This window comes from Brassica napus, chromosome A2 (genome assembly GCF_020379485.1).
Source record: "Brassica napus cultivar Da-Ae chromosome A2, Da-Ae, whole genome shotgun sequence".
NCBI lineage: Eukaryota > Viridiplantae > Streptophyta > Magnoliopsida > Brassicales > Brassicaceae > Brassica > Brassica napus.
This window is the reverse complement of record NC_063435.1, coordinates 19826442-19849406: the sequence shown is the minus strand read 5'-3', so window position 1 is coordinate 19849406 and position 22965 is coordinate 19826442. Positions and strand designations below refer to the sequence as shown.

The following is a 22965-nucleotide window of genomic DNA, read 5'->3' as shown; positions in this document are numbered from 1 at the left end:
TCACTGTTATGAACTTCTTTATAAAATTCTCTACGCTATGAATCATTCCTCTGTGTAAGAGTTTTTTTTTTGCCATCTGTGAATTTCATTTCAACAATAAGGACAACTAGATTTTGACCAGTGCAGGTGCACGAGTATATTTTTTTAAAAATATGTTTTTATTTATCTTTCATGTCAATAATATAAGGGTTAGGGTTAAGGTTATGTTTTTTTAGCCAAATAAATAATAATATAAGAGTTAGGCAAACTACCCGAAGTCCCGAACTGAAGAACCGAACCGATCTCGATCCAAAAAGTAGTACCAAATCCAAACCAAAATTGATTAAATATCTAAATTATTCAAAATTTTGGTTTTTAGATAACCGAAACCGAATCCGATCTGAACCGAAGTATTCCGGGCACCCGAATATATCTGAAATATATTTATATACATATATATTAATTATTTTTAGATTTAATATATATAAAACATCTAAAATATATATGATACTTTTAAGCTGGTTTAAATACTTGAAAATATATACAAATAATCAAAAGTAAATATATAAAATAGTAAAAGTGTACTTAAAACACCAAAAATACTTAAAATAATTATTGATTCTCTATCCAAATATTTGAACTAAAGTAATTTATATGTTAAGTTTAGGTATTCTGACATATGTTATTCAAATTTATATTTATTATATTATTTTGTTTATAGTTTTTGAAAAATTTAAAGTATATAAATATATAATGAATTTTAAAATTTTAAAAGTAATTTAAATGGGTTATCCGAACTCGAACCGAACCCGAAATAATCCGAAGCGAACCCAAATTGAAATTTAAAAATATTAGAATGAGGCTGAAATCTTTAACTCCAGAAACCCTAAACTCAAATAGACCTGAACCGAACCCGATTAGGTACCAGATAGATAGTTTCTCATAATATAATTGACTTCCAAATTTTCTTAAAAATATGAGCCAATTACTTTTTTTTTCCTCTTAATATACTGTTATCCATGTTTCCAAACAAACCTATTTTTTAAAACTACAATCTATGTTTCCAAACAAAACATCTTTTTTACAACTGCAATCCATGTTTCCAAACAAACCTAATTTGTACTTGAGTTTTAATAAGATAGATAGTTCATTACAAAGTACAAACAATCAATCCATCCATCCTATACTAAAAAGGATTGGGACTGGGGCTGTAACATCACAGATTTGGAGGGGACGGGTTTTACAAGATTCTGAGATGTATTGGTGATACTACAAACTTACCTTTTAATCCAGGAGGCGTTGTTTGTCTTACAAAGTGTGGTGTTGTAATGGTTTATAGATATATCAATGGGATGGACAGAACAAGTGTGAAAGTTGTGACTATATTCACAAGTTAGTCAGAGGACACGGTCCAGTTCTGCATTTAGCACAACGACTTCACAGGGTGAGTTCACATTCAGATGGTTCCATCTTTGTTCATTTGAGGCGTGAATTGCAATATGTGAATTGGTCCTCTAGCTGGGAAGAAGCTGAGAAACCAAAACAAGATTCAGAGGTTAAAGAGGGGTTGTCATGTTTGGAGTTCCAATTTTCAAGTGAGAAGATCACAATGTCCAGGACAAACACTGGTCAAGTTGAGAGTCGTGTCACTGATTCATCATCTCCAAAGTGTTTCATGTGAAAAGACCACCTGAGATAATATTGAGTGATGTGGATTCACTGTTTTGGGGGTTTCTCAGAATTTTTATGCATGTGGATATCAAGAAACTTGGTCTTTACTGAAGGTGAAAACAACCACGACTTGCTGCAGAAGCAGAAGCAACTACATCAGGTTCCAACACTGTTTTCCTGTTACCATCATGCCAGGAAACAGCCTTCTGAACATTAAGCTGGGAATCTATCCGAAAGCTGTGATCAAGGTACAGTGAGGATTCACGGTGAGATATCAATGGAAACGCAAAGGCTCGCAGCATAAATTTCCTGCATTAGAACCTTGGGGACAAAGTTCTCTCAGCCAGGGAGATTTGATACAGTTAAAGGAGAGGGTATGCCACGTCGACAGTAGCCACGTCAGAGAGAAAGAAGAATCACGTTATATAGCTGCTCGTTGGTAGAAATCAGATTATCGAAAAAATACTGTTGAAACTTTCTTTTCTTTTCTCTTCTGTTACTTTCCCGGAATATCTCAGAGTGTAGATCCGTCGTTATAGTCAGATTACATTGTGAGTCAAATAGGTTAGGTGTTTCATGAACATTGGATTTGTGGTTTCGCTTATAACAATGACGGCTCCTCTCTACGAAGAGTAAAAAGGAGCTAGGGTTTTGTTTTCTTTTAAATACACATGCATAGTTAACAATAACAAACGTTTGCTTCCATTTAATTTAGTTTCGATTTAGTTTTGATGATTAATTAGCTACGGACGCGGCTTAGGACCACGATAATGATGCTCTAATAACAAAATATATGGCTTTGGTTTAATTAAAAAAAAATTAATTAGGGAACAAACCAAACCTGTTAAGGAAACCGGGTCGTCACAGAGAGTTTATGTTAATGAGTTATTTTTCCTTTTTTTTGTTAATGGATATATATTTTTTGTAAATAAAATTCTCTAATTAATCCAGTATATTTAACATTTAAAAAAAAAGGAAAAAAAACAAGGCTGTATATATACCCTAATACTCTACAACTAATGAATTTACATAGAGAGCTAGATAGAAGAGAAATCTGCTATATTATCGATGATGGAAAAGGAGAACTGGATCTATGGAAAAGTTTGGGATCAAGAAGGAAACCCAAAGAAGCCAATACATGATGAAGAAGTAACTTCAGAAAAACTGAGTGCAGACTTTCTATTGAGTCAGGAAGACGATTATAGACGACGTCGTTGCATCTATCTGAAGAGCTACAGTTTGAAGAAGGCCAAATCCAATGCAGACATACGTCGCCACATATCAACTGCTCGTAAGTTTCTGTATCAGTTGAAGAAACTCGTCCGGTGTGGACATCAGCGTCGAATGTGATAGTACAGCTGTTTATGCATGGGTATTACAGATGAAGTGTTTCCCTTACTTCTGATTTACATATACGGTTTTGTTAGTTTAATAGTTTGCTTGAATAAACTATACTTTGACCAAATTCGTGGTTTCATCTCATCAGAATAATATCGAGATTAAGCTTCTGTTTTTTTTTTATTACTTACTTTTAGATAAGGATAAAGTTTACAATGATGTATATACAAATACAAAAACGTACATAATCTACAGAAAACAATGCTTTTATCTATTGAAAAGTTTTAACGTGCTTCTTAATTAGATTCATCTGATTGCGATTTTCAGTTTTAGCTATCAACCACTACATGAAACTCCAAAATTCTATAGGAAGCTTCTATATCTTTTACATCATCTCCAATATATTTTTTTTTATTTTTATCTCTAAAACTACGTGTTTTTCTAGTGTAGAAATAAAAGTTTTTAAAATTTAAAGTATATTTAAAAATAAAATTTTAGTAGCTTTAGCTTTTATTATTCGCTTACATTATTTTTTTAATTTAATTATATTTAAAAATTAGTATAAATAATTTTTATTTAAATTTTTATTTAATAATATATATATGTATATATTTAAAATAATAGTTTTGGAATATTTTTTATCTATTTCTTTTGGTTTATTTATATTTAATAAAATTCCATAAAATCAAGAGAAAATTTTGTTATATATAATTATCAAAACGTAAAACTAAATAAAATTTGTAAATAATAAAAAGAAACTAATGGTATTGGGATCAGAAATTATAATTTAAAGAAAAACTGCATAAAATTTGAAGAATTTTTTTAGCATCAAAAGATATATAATTATGATAAGTAAAATTAAATAATAATTTTAAAAAATTTTAAAACTATTATATTTATATTTCTACTATTATATTATGTGTTGTTATATAAATGATGATCTTTGAGTTATTACCATATTTTATAAAACTTGCCAAAATATAAGTCATATTAAATGTGAATATTTATTTCACAATTAGCTTCAAGCCATGTCATCATTGTTATATGTGGTGATGACACATGACAAACCACTTATCTAATAATGTCTAGAGATAGATGTACACTATAATAAAGATGAAGTTTATTCCAATGTATTCATGTAAACTAATAATATTTAACTACAAATAAAAATATAGAATTGCTATTTTTCTATTATAGAAGAAAAAATAGCAATTTCTAATTTAGTGGATCAAATAAAGTTGTGTTGGAGTGAATTTTGCCTCTAAATACTATTATAAAGGTAAATATAAAGAGGAGTTGAAAATTCTCTTAAGATCTATTTGAAGCTTTTCTATGTTAAATTGGGCTTACAATGGGCTTCTAACTTCAAACAAGTTGATGGTAAATGGATTGGCTTAAGTCCCTTATATATTATTTAAGTCCATTTTGTCTTTCCGATATAGGATCTTAATCTCCAACACCATCCGCCGAGATAATGGTGCATATAACCATTAATCTCGAGATAATCCATTATACCCCCTCCGAGATAATGCTATTTTTTTGCTATCTCGGTGGACTTGAGCATTTCCTGGACCATCGATTAGTGGGATGATCGGACCACTGTCCTAGCCGGATAAATGAGCCAAAGTGTAGGCCAGCTCTAATACCATGTTAAATTCAGACTTATCATGGGATTCTAACTTAAAACCAATTGGTGATTAAGTGAATTCACCGTAACCCTTTATATATTATTCATTTCTGAGTTAAACTCTTGATGTGGGAGATTAATCGTTTGTTTGGTTTCTAGATTCTGGATTTTGGTTTCTAGTTTTTAGTTTTTGGGTTTTGGATTTTATATTATTTTTTTTTTGGTTTTTGACTTTGCACTAGATTTTAGTTTTTTGAAAAGCACGAATGGTAATTTTAGATGTTGGTTTTTAGTTTTTAGTTTTAGTTTTTGCTTTTAAAATAATAAATTGAAAATATTCTTAATAGTAAAATATTTATCATGGAAATAATAAAATATTAAATATCATTACCAAAACATACATAAGTTTATTTAAAAAAAAAAAAACAGAAAACATAAAATAAATAACCGTGTTAATTTTATTCCTTAGAATAACTATCTCTCGCTGCAAGTCTAATCAGATATCTAAATCTTATGTTCCAGCACTCGCATGCGAACAAAGAAGAGTGTCGTTCGATACTACAGATAATGTCGATTGACACCTCTGTAGACAAGCATTAACGATCAGTTAATAATGTTCAACTAAATCCTAGACCATCTTTCGAATGCGCCTAGGTCTCTAATCCACTTAGGGTTCAGGTTTCGTTAATCGATTGCACTCTCGTACCTCTCAATTGTCTTATGATTTTAAGTTCAGATAATAAGTCACACTCTCCTGCTATTCTAACTACTCTAAATCCTAGTATTACAAGCTACCCTGGTGTATAGATCTAAAAACACCCTAGCAATCCTAATCTAAGAAACACAAAACATAGTCTGAATAGATAATAGATAAATAAATCAATGTTAAAACCAAAGGAGTTCCAAAAGAATCCTAAAGGAGTTCTTCTCTTATCTCCAACCCTAAAACTAAGAATAAAAGAAAATGTAGCTGTCAATATTGGCTTAGAAAACATATATATAGGGTTTAAAGTTGGATAGGGGTCTTCTGTAAATAAGGAAAACTTTGGGGTAAAGTGGTAATTCTTAAAAATTCTTTAAAATACGACGATTTGCTGATTTGGAGGATTTTTTATCGACACCAAGGTGTCGTCGATCAACAGTAGTTGATTCTCGATAGTTTTCTCTCGCGAGTCAGACGGACCATTCTTCAGTAAAGCGGACATAACTTTTGATCCATGATCCTTATTGACCTAAAACTGGTAGTATTGGAAAGCTAACTAAAAAATATATCATGTGTCTATATATGGGCTCAATCTCAATGCGATAAGACTTCAAACCATAGCTAAATTTCTGACGCATCTGGACAGCTTTGCACCTCAAAAAGCTCTAGAATCTCCAAAATAGCCCAAACTGTACCTAAACCTGAAAAAACTTTAAACACAATCTAAACACATATAATAGACACTAAAAATGACTTATACCATGGTATAAAAGTGGTAAAATTCATGGTATATCAACTTCTCCCGACTTATCTTTTTGTTTGTCATCAAGCAAAAATAGATTAGTCATGTCAAAGAGGTTTTAAAACGAAGGAACTCGCAATTTTTTTAAACTACTACCTTCACCTCTGCAATGTTGCAAACCACATTAGATCAGTGTCAACTCTAGAGGAACTTCCATGTATTAAACCTTGGCTTCGCAGCCATACCATCCATCCCACAGCTTAACTGACGCCACTTGGTATACCCCTTTACTGACCTCATTTCTGCAAAAGAATGTGTAGTCTTTATCTTGGAAGTATCAATCAATGAACACATGAGCTCTTACCCTAACAGGCTTTGGAGTAAACATGTAGTCTTATTCTGATTTCTTTTCCCTTTTTTTTTCTTCTCTGAATCTTTTCTTTTTCTTTTTTTTCTTTCTTTTCTTTCATTTTTTTTCTTTGCAAAGTGTAGTTGAATAATGAAGTCATAGGAAATTTGCCTACCCCATCGCTTCAATCTTTGAGTTAACCTAGTGAACTTATCGATCTGAACGATAAAGCCGGTTTAAAAGACGTATTTATCGACACTCTATAGGTGTATCAATCGACTCGTTCCGTATTAAATACCCATAAGTATGAATACAAATTTAAACATGTAGACTCACAGTGAGAGTTAGATATCTTATTATTGCTTTTGAGTTCTAGGATCAACTCCTTAACATCTATAGATTTAACCTAATGAAACCCTAAGTCTAGCCCCTTATCCCATCTGCTTACAAACTATCTTTTATTTACTGCTTTCTTATTTATTGTTTTATATTATATTTTGCCTAGCTAAATCTGAAACTCAAGTCTATTGTGTGAAATAACGAGTCTCTGTGGATTGGATTCCTAAATACTGCAACTGATCTCTTATTTGAGAGAGTTTCTCTATGGTAATTTTAGCACATCATGTATACCAAGCCCCAAGACAAACTATTAAATGGATTAAGGTTGGAAGTCAGCTTTGGTTCCTTATGATTTTCTCAACAAGCGTGGATGTTATTGGCAGGTGATCAGTTTTGGTGTTTCCATTTAATATACCATGCAGTCAATAACCTCAAAGAATGGTACTAAAAATATGAAAATTAGTAAAAATGAAATTTACACTAAAATTAAAGCTTACCAATGGGTTGCCTCCCATCAAGTGCTTGTTTTTAGTCATTAGCTTGACTTTTGGATATCAAGTTTTGTCGAGATGAGAATGGGAACTTGCTTCAGTAGTTTGTTCATGAAGTCAATGAAGATTCTTGCAGAAGCTTCTCCATTCTCTCTTAGCTCTAGAGTAACAAGCACTCGAATCCAGGTAAAAGGTTTCAAACCTCCTCTGTTGCACACTCAGTACTCAAGGTACTCATCTGAACAAGTCTGAGGAACCACTGTCAAGAAGTCATCATTCTTCTTTTTTCTCTTATGTTTCTTCTTCCGCTTTCTGCTCTTTCCTCCAGACTTGGCTGTTTTGAAATAACCAGACATCTTCTACTGGCCCTCTAGAATTTTTACTAGCACAGATAGATTCCAACTTGCTCTCATGAGGTGCTGCAGCGTCTTTGAGAAAGTTGTTGAGGAAGGCCTTTTTTATGTCATCCCAGGTAATGAGAGATCTTGGTTACAGTTGCTTGAGCCAGTTAGACGCATCCCTTGAGAGAGAGTGGAGAAATTTTTTGCAGAGTATGTATCCTTCAGAGACTTCATGACCAACGATACTCGAGACTAGATCCTAAAGTTCTTCAGTGTGACTCATGGGGTCTTCGTGTGGAAGACCCTGAAAAAGGTGTTGACCCGCTAATGCAGCACATCTTACGTCTTCTGCACGTCTACTATAGAAATTTATTTATGCGCGTTTTGGGCTTTATTAATTATTGTCGGATTTTAACATATTCGTTGAGTTAGGGTTTAACTTCATTGCACACACTTTGTTCCAGTTTCAAAGGTTTCTCAGACCTAACCCTCTTTCATTTTTTGCTTTTGCAGCATGAACTCCGTGCTACTTTTTCTAAGGACTGAGCTTCACAATTTTCTTTCCATAAGAACTTTCCACACAAGGAGTCAATCTCGTCAGTGAAGGCTTTTGCAAATATGAAGGCACTTATACAGAAGTTTGTGATACCATTAATGACAGTGGTTATGAGTACCATTCGTCACGCGTATGAAAGTCTTATTTGTGAAGCTTATTTTCTTACGGATTGGATAAGGGGAGCGCATTGGTGAATGGAGATCTTCTTGGAGCAGAGAGACACAACTAAGTAGTGAATGGGGGAGAACACCATATATTTAAGTATTTTTAGGTGACAAAAAATGTGTTTGTACACCTATCACCTATGAGTTGAAACTTGAATGTGAACCCGCGTGCCCAAAAGGCTAAAGAGCTTTAGTTGGGTGAGTAACCTTCGGCTGCAAACATTCTTCATGGTTTATCCACATTAAATAACTTATACTCTCTTTTTCTTTTTGGTTCGGAATGTGACATTTTTCTTATTAATAAATTTCCATTTATCTTTCTTCAAGGCCAATACCAAGACAGTGTTTATTCTTCAAATAAATCCAAATTAAGAACTTCCGTTATTACTTAAAATCCACGAGTAAACTTGTGGGGTCTTTACTCGGGTTCCTCCTATAATGATAAACAAGACAATGTTTTACGTTATCGAGTAATGTTTTTATAAATATAACTAATCAAATATAGCCTACACATTGACCCAAAAATATATAGCCTACAAAAATGTACATAGTGGCATTATGCTTCCAAAAAGGTTGAACTTTAGAGAGTGAATGCGTTAAAAATATTTGTTCTTACTATAAAAAGAGAAATAAAGAAGAGACAAAAAGCTGAAAGGAGAAGGTGGTGAAGAGTGTTCTGACTTGTCGTCACGGGTAAAACCTTACAAACATTTGATTTGTGGTTCCATACATATGATGGCAATTCCCAGCCACGCCTCCACGTGCACATCAGTCATAATTACACTCCCCCACTATAATATAACGGGGTATCTAAAGTAATTATTTTTATTTTCTTATAACTCGAGTTTCAGTTTTTTTTTGTAAATTAGTTTCAGTTTTATTGCACGATCGAAATTTGTTCACATTAAGATTACATTCTCGCCACGTCTTTGGTATTTTACGATGAGGAAGTTCCTTACATATTTCACAAAGGACAGAACTTAGGTTCATCCCATAGGGGTGAATCTTTAAATTCATCCCACTTTTTAAAACTAATCAAATTTTCACATAAATTATTAATTAAAAAATACTAAATTAAATAAAAAATAGCTACAAAAAATAAAAACGCAATTTTAACGACGTTAATGTTTCCACCTAAACTCTAAACCCTAAATCTTAAATTCTAAACATTATACCCTAAATTCTAAACCCAAATCCAAACCTCTAAACCCAAATCCAAACCCCTAAATCCAAAACCTATACCATAAACCTAAATTATATACCCTAAACCTAAAAACTAGACTATAAACCTAAACTATATACCCTAAACCCAAGTCCTAGATCCTAAACCCAAACCATAAACCTTAAACCCAAATTCTATACCCTAAACCCAAAACTTTAACCATAAGTCCAAACGATAAATCCTAAACCCAAACCGTAAATCCTAAACCCAAAACCTATACCCTAAACCCAAATTCTAGACCTAAAACCTAAACGGTAAACCCTAAACCCAAACCCCAAACTTAGATGCTATAGGGTTTGGGTTAAGGTTTACGCTTTAGGTTTATGATCTAAAACTTGGGTTTAGGGTATATAGTTTACGTTTATAGTCTATTTTTTGGGTTTAAGGTATATAATTTGTGTTTAGGGTCTAGGGTTAGGGTATATAGTTTGGGTTTAGGGTTTAAGATTAAGGTTTAGGGTATAGGGTTTGGGTTTAGGGGTTTGGATTTGATTTTAGAATTTAGGGTATAGGGTTTAAAATTTAAGATTTAGGGTTTCGCTGGAAGCGTTAGCGTCGTTAAAATTAGTGTTTTTTTTTTGTAGCTATTTTTTTATTTAATTTAATGTTTTTTAATTAATAATTTATGTGTAAATTTGAATGGTGTTAAAAGGTGAAGTGAATTTAAAGGTTCACCCTAGAAGGTGAACATAAGTTCTGTCCTTTCACAAATGTAAATTTAACTTTTTCTTAAACTTAGCCACTAACCGGTGATCATAAAGGAATATAAGGAATATGAAAAAAAGGAATAAAGAGGAATAAAACGAAAGTAAAATATTGTTTTTCTTAATTTTATGAGGAATAATTATAGTCTATTATTTTCTAAATTTTAAGGAATGTTAAGGAATCATAAAGAACAAATATTTCTTGTAAATGATGTAAATAGTAAGAACTGTTAAGAAATTTACTATTTCTACATATTCTCTTGGTCACATTTAGGTTCCGAATGGAGAAAGCGGATCAAGCGTTGCGGATCTAGCGTATCAAGCGGATTGAGCGGAACAAGAGTGGATCAAGCGGATCGAGCGGTTCAAGTGTGGATCAAGTGGATCTAGCGGTTCAAAACATATGTTTGAATGGTGAAAGTGGATAAAAAGTGGTCCAAAATACTGTACAAATTTAATTTAATCTATTTGAAAAAATTATAATACTATTTATTTTCATAATTAATAATGTTATTTTAAAAATATCTTATAAATGAGAAATTAAATATTTATTCAAACTATAATAGAATTTTTTTTAAACATATATGTTATTATTTTGAGTTTCATTAAATATTTATCTGATTTTGGATATTTTAAAAGTATTATATTTTGATAAAGAGCGTGTAAGATCAATTCAAAATTACTTCTAAAATAATTTAATTATGATTTCCTTTATAATTAGATTTAATTATTTTAAAATATTTGTTTGAATTTATTTAATATTAAAATAAAATAAAATATATTGTCATAACTAATTCGAACGATCTAATTTTCTTAAAAATTTAATTATTTTTAGAATATTTCATATATAAATATAATAATTTTGTATTAAAATATAATAAAATAAATTTAACTAAATATATAATTATTTTAAAATGTGAGCTAAAATCATAAATATATTTAAATCTATAAAACATATAATTTATAAATATATTTTGGTTCACTATGTAAATAAATTTAAAAGTATAAAAAATTGTTTGTGATGAACCAATATATACAAATATATTTTAAATCTATTGTACTTTATCAGTTTAAATAGTGACCAAAATATGGATAACAAGTCTATTTTAAAATTAATAATTATGTAAAATTAACCAACTTTGATATTGTAATAATAACCAAAAACCTAAAAAAAAGAGTGAACTGCTTGTTATACTCCAAATATGGAGTGATTCTACTGTAATAGGCAGTCCATTGTTTTACTTCATATTTCTTCATTAATCTGGATCACTAGTGGATCAACCATTTTTAAATAATGTAACCGATGTTTTGGTTGTATTTTCTTGAATGGAGACTCACAGGTGAAGCATCCACTTTGGCGTGCAATCCATCTTTTATCCTGCTCTCCATTCAAACTCTTAGACCACCCGCATCGGGAGTTTATGAGAGAGTCATGGGCTCGGTATCATAGGCCTTATCGATTAAAAGAAATGAATAAATGGGTTTTAACCCGTGAACCGGGTCTTCCAAGTGAGCCCGTATGATACGGGGTCATGCCACGCGGCGCAGAGGGAGTGGCTACGCGATCGCGCGGGTTGACTGCGAAAAAATGGGTTTCGCGTGAAAGACCCCATTTTCCCTTCTCTCTTCGAAATCTAGGGTTTCTCCGTCTGTGAAGCGATTTCGTGTCGGGGTCCAGAGCCGGAGATTTTGTCGATCAATTCGTCGTCGGAGTCACTCGTAAACGCTCTCAGGTGAGTCTCAATCACTCCGAGGACGAGATAGCTTCGATTTGATCTCGAGAGGTTTCTAGGTTAAGGAAGTCGATTTGGGGGTTTCGTCTTAGGGTGGGAAATCGAGAAGGGGTTTTCGATTTCTTGGTCAAAATCGACATACGGTTTCTTTTTAGGGTTCGTTTATCATGGATTTCATTTCGATTTGGGGGTTTCGTGTAAGGGTTCATGCATGATAGGATTAGAGCTTTGAACCGAATTTTTGACATAGCAATATAGATAGCATCAATGGTTACTAGTCGATTAACAGCTTCAGTATGCTTTCTTGAATGGAAAAACAAACCACATTTTTGATTTCTATAGTTATGTGGTCTTGTGTGGTCTATAGTAGTTTGATGCCATTTTTTTAAATTGGAACTCGATTAATACATGTAATTGGAACTCGATTGTTGCAGATGGAAACTCCCCGAGAACCTCATTTCTTCAAGCCTCTTCTTCCTGGTTTTCAAAGTGGCGTCGCAATACCACTTGACTTCTACTCAAAACACATACAAGGGGCTGAGATCAATAAACCATGGAAGCTAAGATCGGACGCTTCGGATCAAATCTGGAAGGTCATCCGAGAAGGCAGGACACTCACGAAAGGTTGGAAAGAGTTCACCGAAGCACATGATCTTCGAATCGGTGACATTGTCATCTTCAAACACGAAGGAGACATGGTCTTTCATGTGACTCCTTTTGGTCCTAGCTGTTGTGAGATTCAGTTTACAAATCCTCACATCGCTAAGGAAGAAGCCGACGCGGATGATGCTCATACTTTCTCATACGACTACTGCTTCTTGGCTGAGGTTACTCCTACAAATCAAAAGGACGACAAAATGGTGAGTAAAATTTAGTTATTTATTGTGTGATTCTAGTACTGCTTCTTGGCTGATGTTATGTATGTGTTTGTAGTTTCTTCCTGTGGAAGCTATGAGGTGTGGTGCTTTGAACCAACAATGCAAAGAGGTCAAACTTGTCAACAAGGAGGGAAAGTCATGGACTGCGCGCTTCGGATTTAGCGAATCAGACGGTGCATATTACATCAGCAGAGGGTGGAGAAAGTTCTGTCGTGATAACAGATGCACCAACGGAGATTTGTTTGTGTTCAACGTGGTTGGAGACGGGACGACAACTCCATTACTGTGTGTATGTCCGGAAAGGAAGGAGTGTACTGAACTACTGATCAAGCACTTCAGCAGAATCGATGGTAAGTCTTCTCATTTGACTTGTTTTTGTTGTCTATATCTTCAATGTTACTACTTTGCTTATGCTTTAACTTGTGTTCTCTTCTTCTACAGGTAGCATTGCTTCTACCTCACGAAATTAGATGGCTCTTTTGCGGTCTTTCCTCTCTATCATCTTAACTTGTTTCTTTTTGTTTCATTAGCAACTTATCAACTTATGTATTTCGCTTTGTAAAACTTGAATGGTTTTTCTATGTGAACTTTTATCCTAAGTTAAACATTCTCGAACTTAATTCCTTTGTTGAATGCGTAGACTGATCATCGAACAAAATGTTTCTATGAATTGAATTTAAGTTAAGAAACAACATAAAATTTTAAAACATAGCTTTTATACATTTGAAAACACAAACCAAAACTTAAACTCCAAAACTAAAACATAGGTTGAATAAAATGTTTTCATAAATTTTATAACATATTTTAATATTTTATTCATGTATTCTGAATAATTTTAATTTTTTAAAAAAATAAAAAAATTATTATTATTTTATTCCTATGAACTCCTTCTTCGGATTCACTAATGCAGAAAACTACAAATTCGGGTTCATAACTGTTCATGGGCCCACAAAAAAATATTAAAAAAATTTGGTGAACCCCAAAGTGGGGTTCACCAATGCTCATGCTCTTAGATCCTTAGTATAGAAGACTAAAATTCAAGAAAAGTAACACTCGAACAACATTCTCTAAACAGTAGCCAACCGTGTACATACTATATTATCCATAAAATTCTCAAAACTCAAACAAAAATATTCAACCTTAGTTCGATGACAATAAATATTCAGTTTTATAGTAAATGTCGTTTCAAAATTTAAAATTTATTATGAATTGTTTTACATATCTTTTAGAGAAAGATAATTCTCTATTCTTCCTTTTTTTATAACTCTTTCATATCTTTCAGAATGGAAAGAGATTTATGGCTCTTTTTTTTTAATTAAATATACTTTCTTCGGTCAATAGATCGAGTTTTTTTGCTTTCGCTTGCGGACTATATAGTTATCTAGGCTTTGTAGTGTTTTCAATCTAGAATCAGATTTTTTCTTCAAGTTCTTATGTTTTTTTTATTCTAGATTGAATAAATATTTTGCATAATAAAGTATCCGACAAGTTCGGATATAGTTTTTGTCTTCCCTTTCTCCTATAATCTCAACCATGAATTCTAGGTAACTGGATTTCATAATTCTGGTTGGAGCTAGAGATCATCCCTTTCGTTGATCATCCTTGATTGTTTGTTTAGATGGGAATCAACCTTTGCTTCAGTTTTTGCAAAGTATTCAGATGGATCTAAAAGATTAATATCCAAATAACCAGATCCAAATTTGATCCAAACTAAAATATTTTAGATACACCAAAAATATCTAAATCATAATTATATATTTAAATATATTAATTATTTTAAATTTTATATCTATTAGATATTCAAAAAATGAAAATATCTAAAAATTATCAACATATATCACATGTAAATATCTAAAATAACAACAAAAAAATGTTCAAAATACTGAAAATATTTATTTGTTCTCCATCCAAATATTTAAATTGAATTAATTTTTATGTAAATTTAAATATCTAGTCTTACATTATTCAAATTTTTATGTTTTATATTATTTTGTTTTAATATCAATTATATTTGGATTTTTGTTTAAAAATACATAATTAAAATGGGTATCCGAACTCAAATCCGAACCAACCCCGCAATGATTCGAACCAAATCCAAACCAAAATTTATAAATATCTGAATACGATTTAAATTTCTAACCCTAAAAGTCCGAAATTCGAATAAATTAATTGAATCCGAACGGATATATGAATATTCATTTCGAAAAAAATTATACAACAAATCCCTTATTACAAATACAATAAATTATCCAATAAACTATTTCAGTCCGCGCTGATATCATATTTGTGTTAGACACATGATTTTTAACGAGAGAAAATTTGGTTAACAATCATAGTTACGATGATATTAATAAGTAGATGGATTATTCTTATAGCCAAAAAGAGAGAAAATTCAGTTAACCATCATAGTTTTCTTTTGTTTGTTCTTTACTCTTTAGTTTTAAGACTACAACCGCCTACAAGTAATTAGCATGGCATTTAACTAGCTAATTATTAAATGTGGAGTGGAAGTACGAAGATAACATTATCCACCAAGATAAAGCCACGTGTTAGTTAAACAAAAATATTAAATCCAACCGTAGGATTTATGGCAGCTAAAACTATAACCTCAACCTCCAAATCGAATATCTCTGTCCGCTTTTAAATACCACGAAAGCTTCGCAATAACTTCCCCATTCTATCACTCTGTTTTTCTCTCTCTCTCTCTAGAAATGGATAAAGGTAAAACGTTTGGAGAACAATGGAGGTTCAGTCCATCGTTTAAACCGCCTGAAACGCCGTTAAATTCTATGGAGTTTTTGTCACGCGCGTGGAGCGCTTCCGCAACGGAAGTAACAAGAGCCGTTGTAGCTTCTCCGACTTTTCAACCGCCGCAAATGCGTTTCTCCGAGATCCAGAGCGCTTCTGACGTCACTTTGTTGCCGGAAGATGAAGAAAACGGCATCGTTTCCGGAAACACTTTCTCTTTCGCTTCCTCTGAGACTTCTTTAATGGTCATGGAACGTATCATGGCTCAGTCTGTAAGTAAATCTATCCATAACGGACGTTGTATTAAGAAATAAATCAAAAAATCTAAATTACTTTTTTTCAATTTAGAAATGTTTCTATCAAGTAACAAATATTGTTGCGTGAACAACTTTATTTATTGTGTATGTTCCATACTTTTTTTTTACTTACATTTTATAAGATGGTATAAAATTAGAAACTTCATTCCCTTTTCTTTTTCATAATAAAATAGTTTAATTTTAATTTGATTGCAAAAATAATTCTGACAGCCTGATATTTCATCACCACGGACTTCAGGGAGACTTTCACACAGCTCTTTCACTGAAAGCCCTCCGATTTCTCCCTCTGACATCGACGACTTTAAGGTCAGTCAAATTCTTGAACCAATTTTCAATAAATACTAGACCGAAATTGAAAGTCTAGTGGTAAAAGGAGATTCTTTATAGAAAATTATTACTTAATTAGTAATTCAACCCATTTAAGTGTTGGACTAGTGTTTTTTTTTTTTTTTGCGCAACTGTTGGACTAGTGTTTAAAATTAGGATTTGGTGGATTAAATATATGTCGTAGATTGAAAATAAGGGTCTATATGGTAAATTAATTAAACACGTTGACAAACAAAAAAGGCTAAAGTGTAAGAGCATCTCCAATGTATTACTCCATTTTTTACTCCAAAATGGTGCAACACCAAAATGGAGTAAGGTTTTACTCCAATGTATTACTCCATTTTCTACTCCAAAAATAATATTTCTTAAAGATTTCATTTTTATTTTATTCATAATTGCAAATAAAATCTTATACTTATAAAAATTTACCAATTAACCCCAACTATTTTATGTTTACGATAAATAATTAAAATATAAATTATTTGAATTAAATATTTATTATTAAAAAGTACAAGAAATCATTAAAAAGACAACATATATGTGGGTTCAACAATGAGCATTAGAATTTTTCCCACAAATGATCAACTAATGTATTTCGTAATGAAAATGAGCTTCTTTATCTTTGATATTCCTAAATCGAGAAAATGAGCTTCTTTATCTTTGATATTCCTAAATCGAGCAAGAAAATTTTGAAATCAGACATTTTCATCTTCTGCAATTTTGATACTCGGATGTGGAGCTTTTCTTCCAAGTTCAATTGGTGCATTGAGTTCACTCTCATCTATACAAGATCCAAATGTTCGTGCGTATATTCAAACTCAACAAATACAAATAATATCAAAGCGAAATGTTGAATCACAAGATCAACAAGCTCTTTCTTAGACTTCTCCGTTTGGGCAATATTTCACCGACCTTAGCGGATCCGGAACGGATTTTCCAGATTATTAAATTTACTTATTTTATGTTATTTTTATTTTTATTATTTATTTTTTCTGTTATTTTCATTATTTATTTAAAATTATTAAATAATCCTTTGTGGAATATACTATTTTCATGTTAATGTATCATTTTAAATATTATTTAATTAAGAAATAAAAACATTAAAGATTGAAATGACCATTTTATAAATAAAAAAAGTTCAACTCCAAAATGGAGTAATGGGTAAGATTACTCCATAAATGGAGTAACCCTAGCCATTACTCCATTTTCAACTCCAAAATGGAGTGGGATTGGAGAAGATTTTACTCCATAATGATGTTTGAAGTTGAAAATGGAGTAGGGTTGGAGATGCCCTAAGTAGAAGCAGCAGTAGCTGTAAGAAAAAAAAAACAGAGGAACACAAGACGCAGGCTTTCTCTTCGTCCCAAGTATTTTTCTCTGTCAATTACTACAAGATGAGCAGTATATTGTCCCTATTGTTAAAGTCTATTTTTATATTTATGGTTTAATTTTAGCAACATGGATTCGATTTTGTATTTTTATTAAGAAAAAATTTAGTTTGTTAGCATTTATGGTTTGGACCCAAGTATGGCTGGCATATGTTCACATAGGTCTATTTTCCACATCATTTTTCCCTACAAATACATAGTTTTAATTCGTTTTCATTTATGATAATATCAAACTACAACATTGAAATGTTATTAAAACCCGATTGATTTTGTATTTATTTTGCTAGAAATAGTGTTATAGCATTTATGGTTTAGGACCCAAAGATGGGCTGGTCTATGTTCACAAATCACAAGGGTCAATTTTCCACAGCCATTTATTATAGAAAATATTTTTCACTGTGGTCCACTTTTATTTATACTTTTATTGAACACATACGTTTAAACGGGTATTAATTTTGAAATTAAAATATTGGTCCAGCAATTCTACCGTATAAGCCCATCCTTTAGTGGACACATACGTGGTCCATCCGCCGTCTCCGGCGTCGCAGGAGGTTCTAAAACTGTCGGTCGGTGGTTGAAGGACAGGAGGGAGAAGAAAAGAGAGGAGACACGTGCACAAAACGCACAGCTTCACGCGGCAGTATCTGTAGCTTCAGTGGCTGCCGCCGTGGCTGCTATTGCTGTAGCAACTGCCTCTCAGTCGAGTTCTGGAAATGACGAGCAAGTTGCTCAAACTGACTCCGCGGTGGCTTCCGCCGCGACTTTAGTGGCGGCACAATGTGTGGAAGCCGCCCAGATTATGGGAGCCGATCGCGAGCACCTGGCCTCCGTTGTTAGTTCTGCGGTCAACGTTCGTTCCGCCGGAGATATCATGACGTTGACAGCCGCCGCGGCTACAGGTAGAGTTCTCATATTAATCATTTTGGTTGATCATAAAAATATAATTGTTACTTACACAAATTTATCAACTCAAGAAACACTAGACATTTGACACCAAATTTTTTTAAAAGTTCAATTGTTACCATAATATAGTTTTTTGTTTTGTTTTGTAATCACCAAGTTTCTGAGTTGAACTTCCGATTTACTTATTAGGACGTAGACTCACATACTGACTCCTAAACCATCAAATCAACATGACTAATAAAGTGTAGTATAATTCTTGGTTAACATTTTTTAAAAATGTACATACGTAGCGTTGAGAGGAGCTGCAACTCTAAAGGCGAGGGCATTTAAGGAGGTATGGAACATAGCGGCAGTGATTCCGGTGGAGAAGGGGATACCGAAAGGCGGTGAAAGCAGCGGCGGTGGTGGTGGTTACCAAGGCTGTTTAACTCCGGAAGACAATTTTCTTGGGATATGTAGTAGAGAATTGCTAGCTAAAGGTTGCGAATTGCTTAAACGCACCCGCGAAGGTTTGTTATTGTCTTCAAATACTTACGATTTATTTCATGTTACGTATAGTTCTTGAATACATTAATGTAATTCCAACATTTTAATACTCGTTTCATATCTATCAGGCGATCTTCATTGGAAAGTTGTTTCGGTATACATAAATAGAACAAAGCAGGTAAAAATATATTAAATCATACTATAGTTTAAGCTTTTTAGATACCTATACTATATTTTAGTTTTAAGTAATGGGTTTATCGACCTTTATTGTGGAAACTAAATTACATTTTCCATTGTTTTAATTGTCATTTTAAATTATTGTGCAGGTAATATTGAAGATGAAAAGTAAACATGTTGCCGGGACCATTACAAAGAAAAAGAAGTGTGAGTGAAATACTGATACTTTGCTTCTCTCTTACTCTTTCATAGTCTTTAATCGATCCCAATGGATAGAAGGTCAAAAAGGTACTAACTTTGGAATATATTTCGAAGTGTACTATTAGATCCTAAAGTCAAAGAACGATCTAAAGTTAGTCTGATGATTGTCTAAAGATATATAATCGGTCTCGAATACATTTTGTTTCAAAATAACACGAAAGACTAGGAGATGGTAGGCTAATAATGATATTATATTAGACATGTTAGCATAGTCTTAAATTTGGTCTCATAATTAAAATAAGTTTCTGAACGTGTTCTTGATTTTGATCTATATAGATGTGGTGGTGGAACTTGTGAAGGGATTAACTGCGTGGCCTGGCCGTGAATTACTCGAGGGAGGAGAGGATTTGAGGTACTTCGGGCTAAAAACATTAGAGAAAAGAGTGATTGAATTCGAGTGCAAAAGCCAAAGGGAGTATGATCTTTGGACACAAGGCGTTTCCATGCTTCTTTCCCTTGCTTCTGATAGTAGGCATTAATGGTGAATTAAGTTATAGGCTTGTTGGGTGTAAAGTCAGTATGAAAATGAAACAATGGGAATATTGGTATTTTATATTCTTCTAAAATGGGATTAAATCGTCTAAATATTTATAAGGTAAGATCTTATGCAAATTACGTAATGTTCTTGTTGTTAAGCTATGAACTATGGTGATGGAGAAATCAGATGAACGTAGGGGTTGACCTATTGCTTTGTTTCTTCTGGGGTGATTGTAGCATAGAAAAAACCGGCAAGCTTTCTTTGTTCGACATTGAAACCTAAAGATCATTGTGTACATAACCAAGAATCTCATTTGTAACAGGAAGTTTATGAACTTTTCCCAGCACACATTTCTGACAGAAATCCAATATATGAACCTCTTTCGCATTCAAATAACTATTCTTTACCATAGCATTCTTATTCTTCAAAATTATGCCCAAGCCTAAAATGCCATCTGTTCGTGATATCAACTTATATTCTAGCCAAGGTTGCTTGGCTTTCACAACAGATCCTTCAAGATGATAAACCATCTTTATAGTTTCTTCACAATGACTTTCTTTCCATCCTTGAAGAATGTGACTTTGTAGTCTTCTCCGGTATAATTGCAACCATGTTTCTCCATCTGATCATAAAAAAATCAGATTAATTCCCTCTGAAAGCAGCAACCTTACCTATGTTAGCCCCCACCTTAGACAGATCAGTGTTTAAAATCTTCAGTTTTCCAATTCCTTTAGCTTCACTCAATGTATTTTTCCCCAAGAGTATCTTGCCCCCTTCAAACTCTTCTAGATCAAATAGTACTTCTGGCTTTGGTGATTTGTGAAAGCTGCATCTAGAGTTAGGACCCATTTTTCTTTTGTGTCTTGCACTTGTTGTGAGGATCACTGGAAATTCTTTATTTTGTGCAACATTATCAGAATATGAAGATTTCTGGTCCTTTCTTTATGGACATTCGCGTTTAAAGTGTTTCTCCTTTCCGCATATCCAACACTCTCTTGTCTTAGGATTAAACTTGCCTTGAGACGTTGATCTAAAATCTTTTCTCTTTGACATATTCCTCCCTTGGTTATTAAACCTTTTCTCGGTTGTTCTTGTTGAAACAACTAACCCTTCAACATTAGATCTAGGATGCTTGCCTAATCCTTTTTCTTTAAGTTCTTGCCGAAGCAGTCACTTCTTTGACTATTAGCGTTTCTTTTCGATTTCCATAATTAAGTAACTAAAGAAAATTGAGTATTCATTGCGCCAAAAAAACGCTACCGTACGATACCATACCGTTATTAGGTACGTTGTATCATCGGCCGCGATAATAGGTCTTCCGCTTAATATAACGCTTTTCGCTTCCACTACAGTATGTTTTAGTTAGATAGTGGTTTCCTTTTTGTTATTTAAAGTTTTTAAAATAGCATTTGTATTTCATTACTGATCCCATGTCATATATTTTTACAAATTTCATTTTGTAGCGTTTATGTTTTCAATTATTTAAAACCACAATATATTTAAAAATAGATATAAATGAAATCTAATAATTTAAACATTATTAATTAAACATTAGAAGTTTACATTTCCAGTTGATATGAAGTTCGACAAAGATCCAACAACACAAAAACATACAAGCATCAGAAATTTTTTACTTTGTCATCATGCCAAGCCACAGTGGTACCTAGAGCATCAGATATGAATTCAACTTCTGCATTTGGTCTCCAAACTTTTGCATCTCCAATATTTGCCACTCAAACAAAGACCTTGCGAGCATTTTCTCCTAACGGGACAAAGTGTACTCTATCCTCTGGATTTGTGGAAACAAGACGGTCTTCAGCCACAGTCTTTCCCGAGTTTAAGCAATCCAACAAGAGGCACTTCTTCTCTAGACTTGATTTAGCTGTGTCCAAGCTGTTACTAACACTCTATCACCCAAAGTGGCAAACAAAAGCATAAGACCAAAGTTAATAACAACCACAACACATCTATTTAATGTTCGAAAAGCTTACCCGAGGTGAAGAGAATAATGGTGAAACTCTTAATGGTGACTGATTAATAGTATCTATCTTCTGAATTGGCCAAGCGATACTGAGACGAAGTGCATCACCAATTGTTGACATCTAAGGACTAGGTCTTCGCAAAGCCTCCTTCTTAATCACTTTTTCAGTCTTCACAATTGCAGCATTGGGTCCAAAGAGAATATTGTTGACCAGTTGCTTTGGATCAGTTGAAAACAAACCACCGTCAGCAATCACATCATCGCAAGTCCAGTCATAGATGCGTATTTTATCCGATGATGCCTAAGACATGAATAATGTGTTACACCATAATTGAAACATAAAACCAATTCATACCAGATTAGAGAAAGAAGATGTTTACCGATGAAGCAATAGTTTGAATTTTTGGTGGAGCCGTGGTCGTTATCCAAAATGATCTTTTCAGCTGGCCAGGATATTTTGCTATCCAATGCTTGTCCAAGTGAAAATATACTTGTGGTTGGCCTCCAGACATAAGCATCATTTTTTGTTACAGCATTGACAATCACAGCTGCTGCTCCAGGTCCAAGAGGAACACGACCAATTTTGTACATTGGTTCAGCCCAGCAGAACTCTCCTTCCCCAACAACAACATCACCTACTTCACACCAATCCAGAAGCTGACACTTCATAACTACCTTGCTAGCACTGGTAGTCTCAGCTACAGAACCATCAGAATGTTTTGACAAACACAAACTTCTGCACATGCGTCTGCAGCTCTTCGATCTTTTTGAGAAATTGCAAATGTGTCTCTTCAAGCTTCTGCACATGCGTGTTTCTAGCCTGAATGAATGCTAGCTTTGAAGCAGTAACTCCTCTGCCCATCCCTCTGACTCTTTGATTTTTGTCTTTACCTAACACTTGACTCACAACATCATCTCTGAAGTTATTACTACATGTGGATCTCATTTCAGTATCAATTGACTTTATTTGTTCCTGATACACAACAATATTGTGTCAATATCTTATGACTTCCTAAGTCAATTAACTCAGTATACACTCACAATTGTCTCTGCAAATTATGG

The 22965-nt window shown here is 33.1% G+C and overlaps 2 protein-coding genes across 2 annotated transcripts; both read left to right on the top strand.

The window, feature by feature from the left end:
- Window positions 1-11537: 11537 nt before the first annotated feature.
- Window positions 11538-13457, top strand: LOC111208654 (B3 domain-containing protein REM9-like). Its single transcript, XM_048759506.1, has 4 exons — window positions 11538-11959; window positions 12394-12819; window positions 12893-13187; window positions 13279-13457. Exons 2-4 carry the CDS (start codon window positions 12394-12396, stop codon window positions 13305-13307), a joined length of 750 nt encoding a protein of 249 aa, XP_048615463.1. The 5' UTR covers window positions 11538-11959; the 3' UTR covers window positions 13308-13457.
- A 2017-nt stretch (window positions 13458-15474) lies between these two features.
- LOC106408427 (VAN3-binding protein-like) lies at window positions 15475-20129 on the top strand. Its single transcript, XM_048759505.1, has 7 exons — window positions 15475-15857; window positions 16113-16208; window positions 18096-18516; window positions 18811-19029; window positions 19135-19184; window positions 19333-19390; window positions 19721-20129. Exons 1-7 carry the CDS (start codon window positions 15549-15551, stop codon window positions 19921-19923), a joined length of 1356 nt encoding a protein of 451 aa, XP_048615462.1. The 5' UTR covers window positions 15475-15548; the 3' UTR covers window positions 19924-20129.
- The last annotated feature ends 2836 nt before the right edge of the window (window positions 20130-22965 follow it).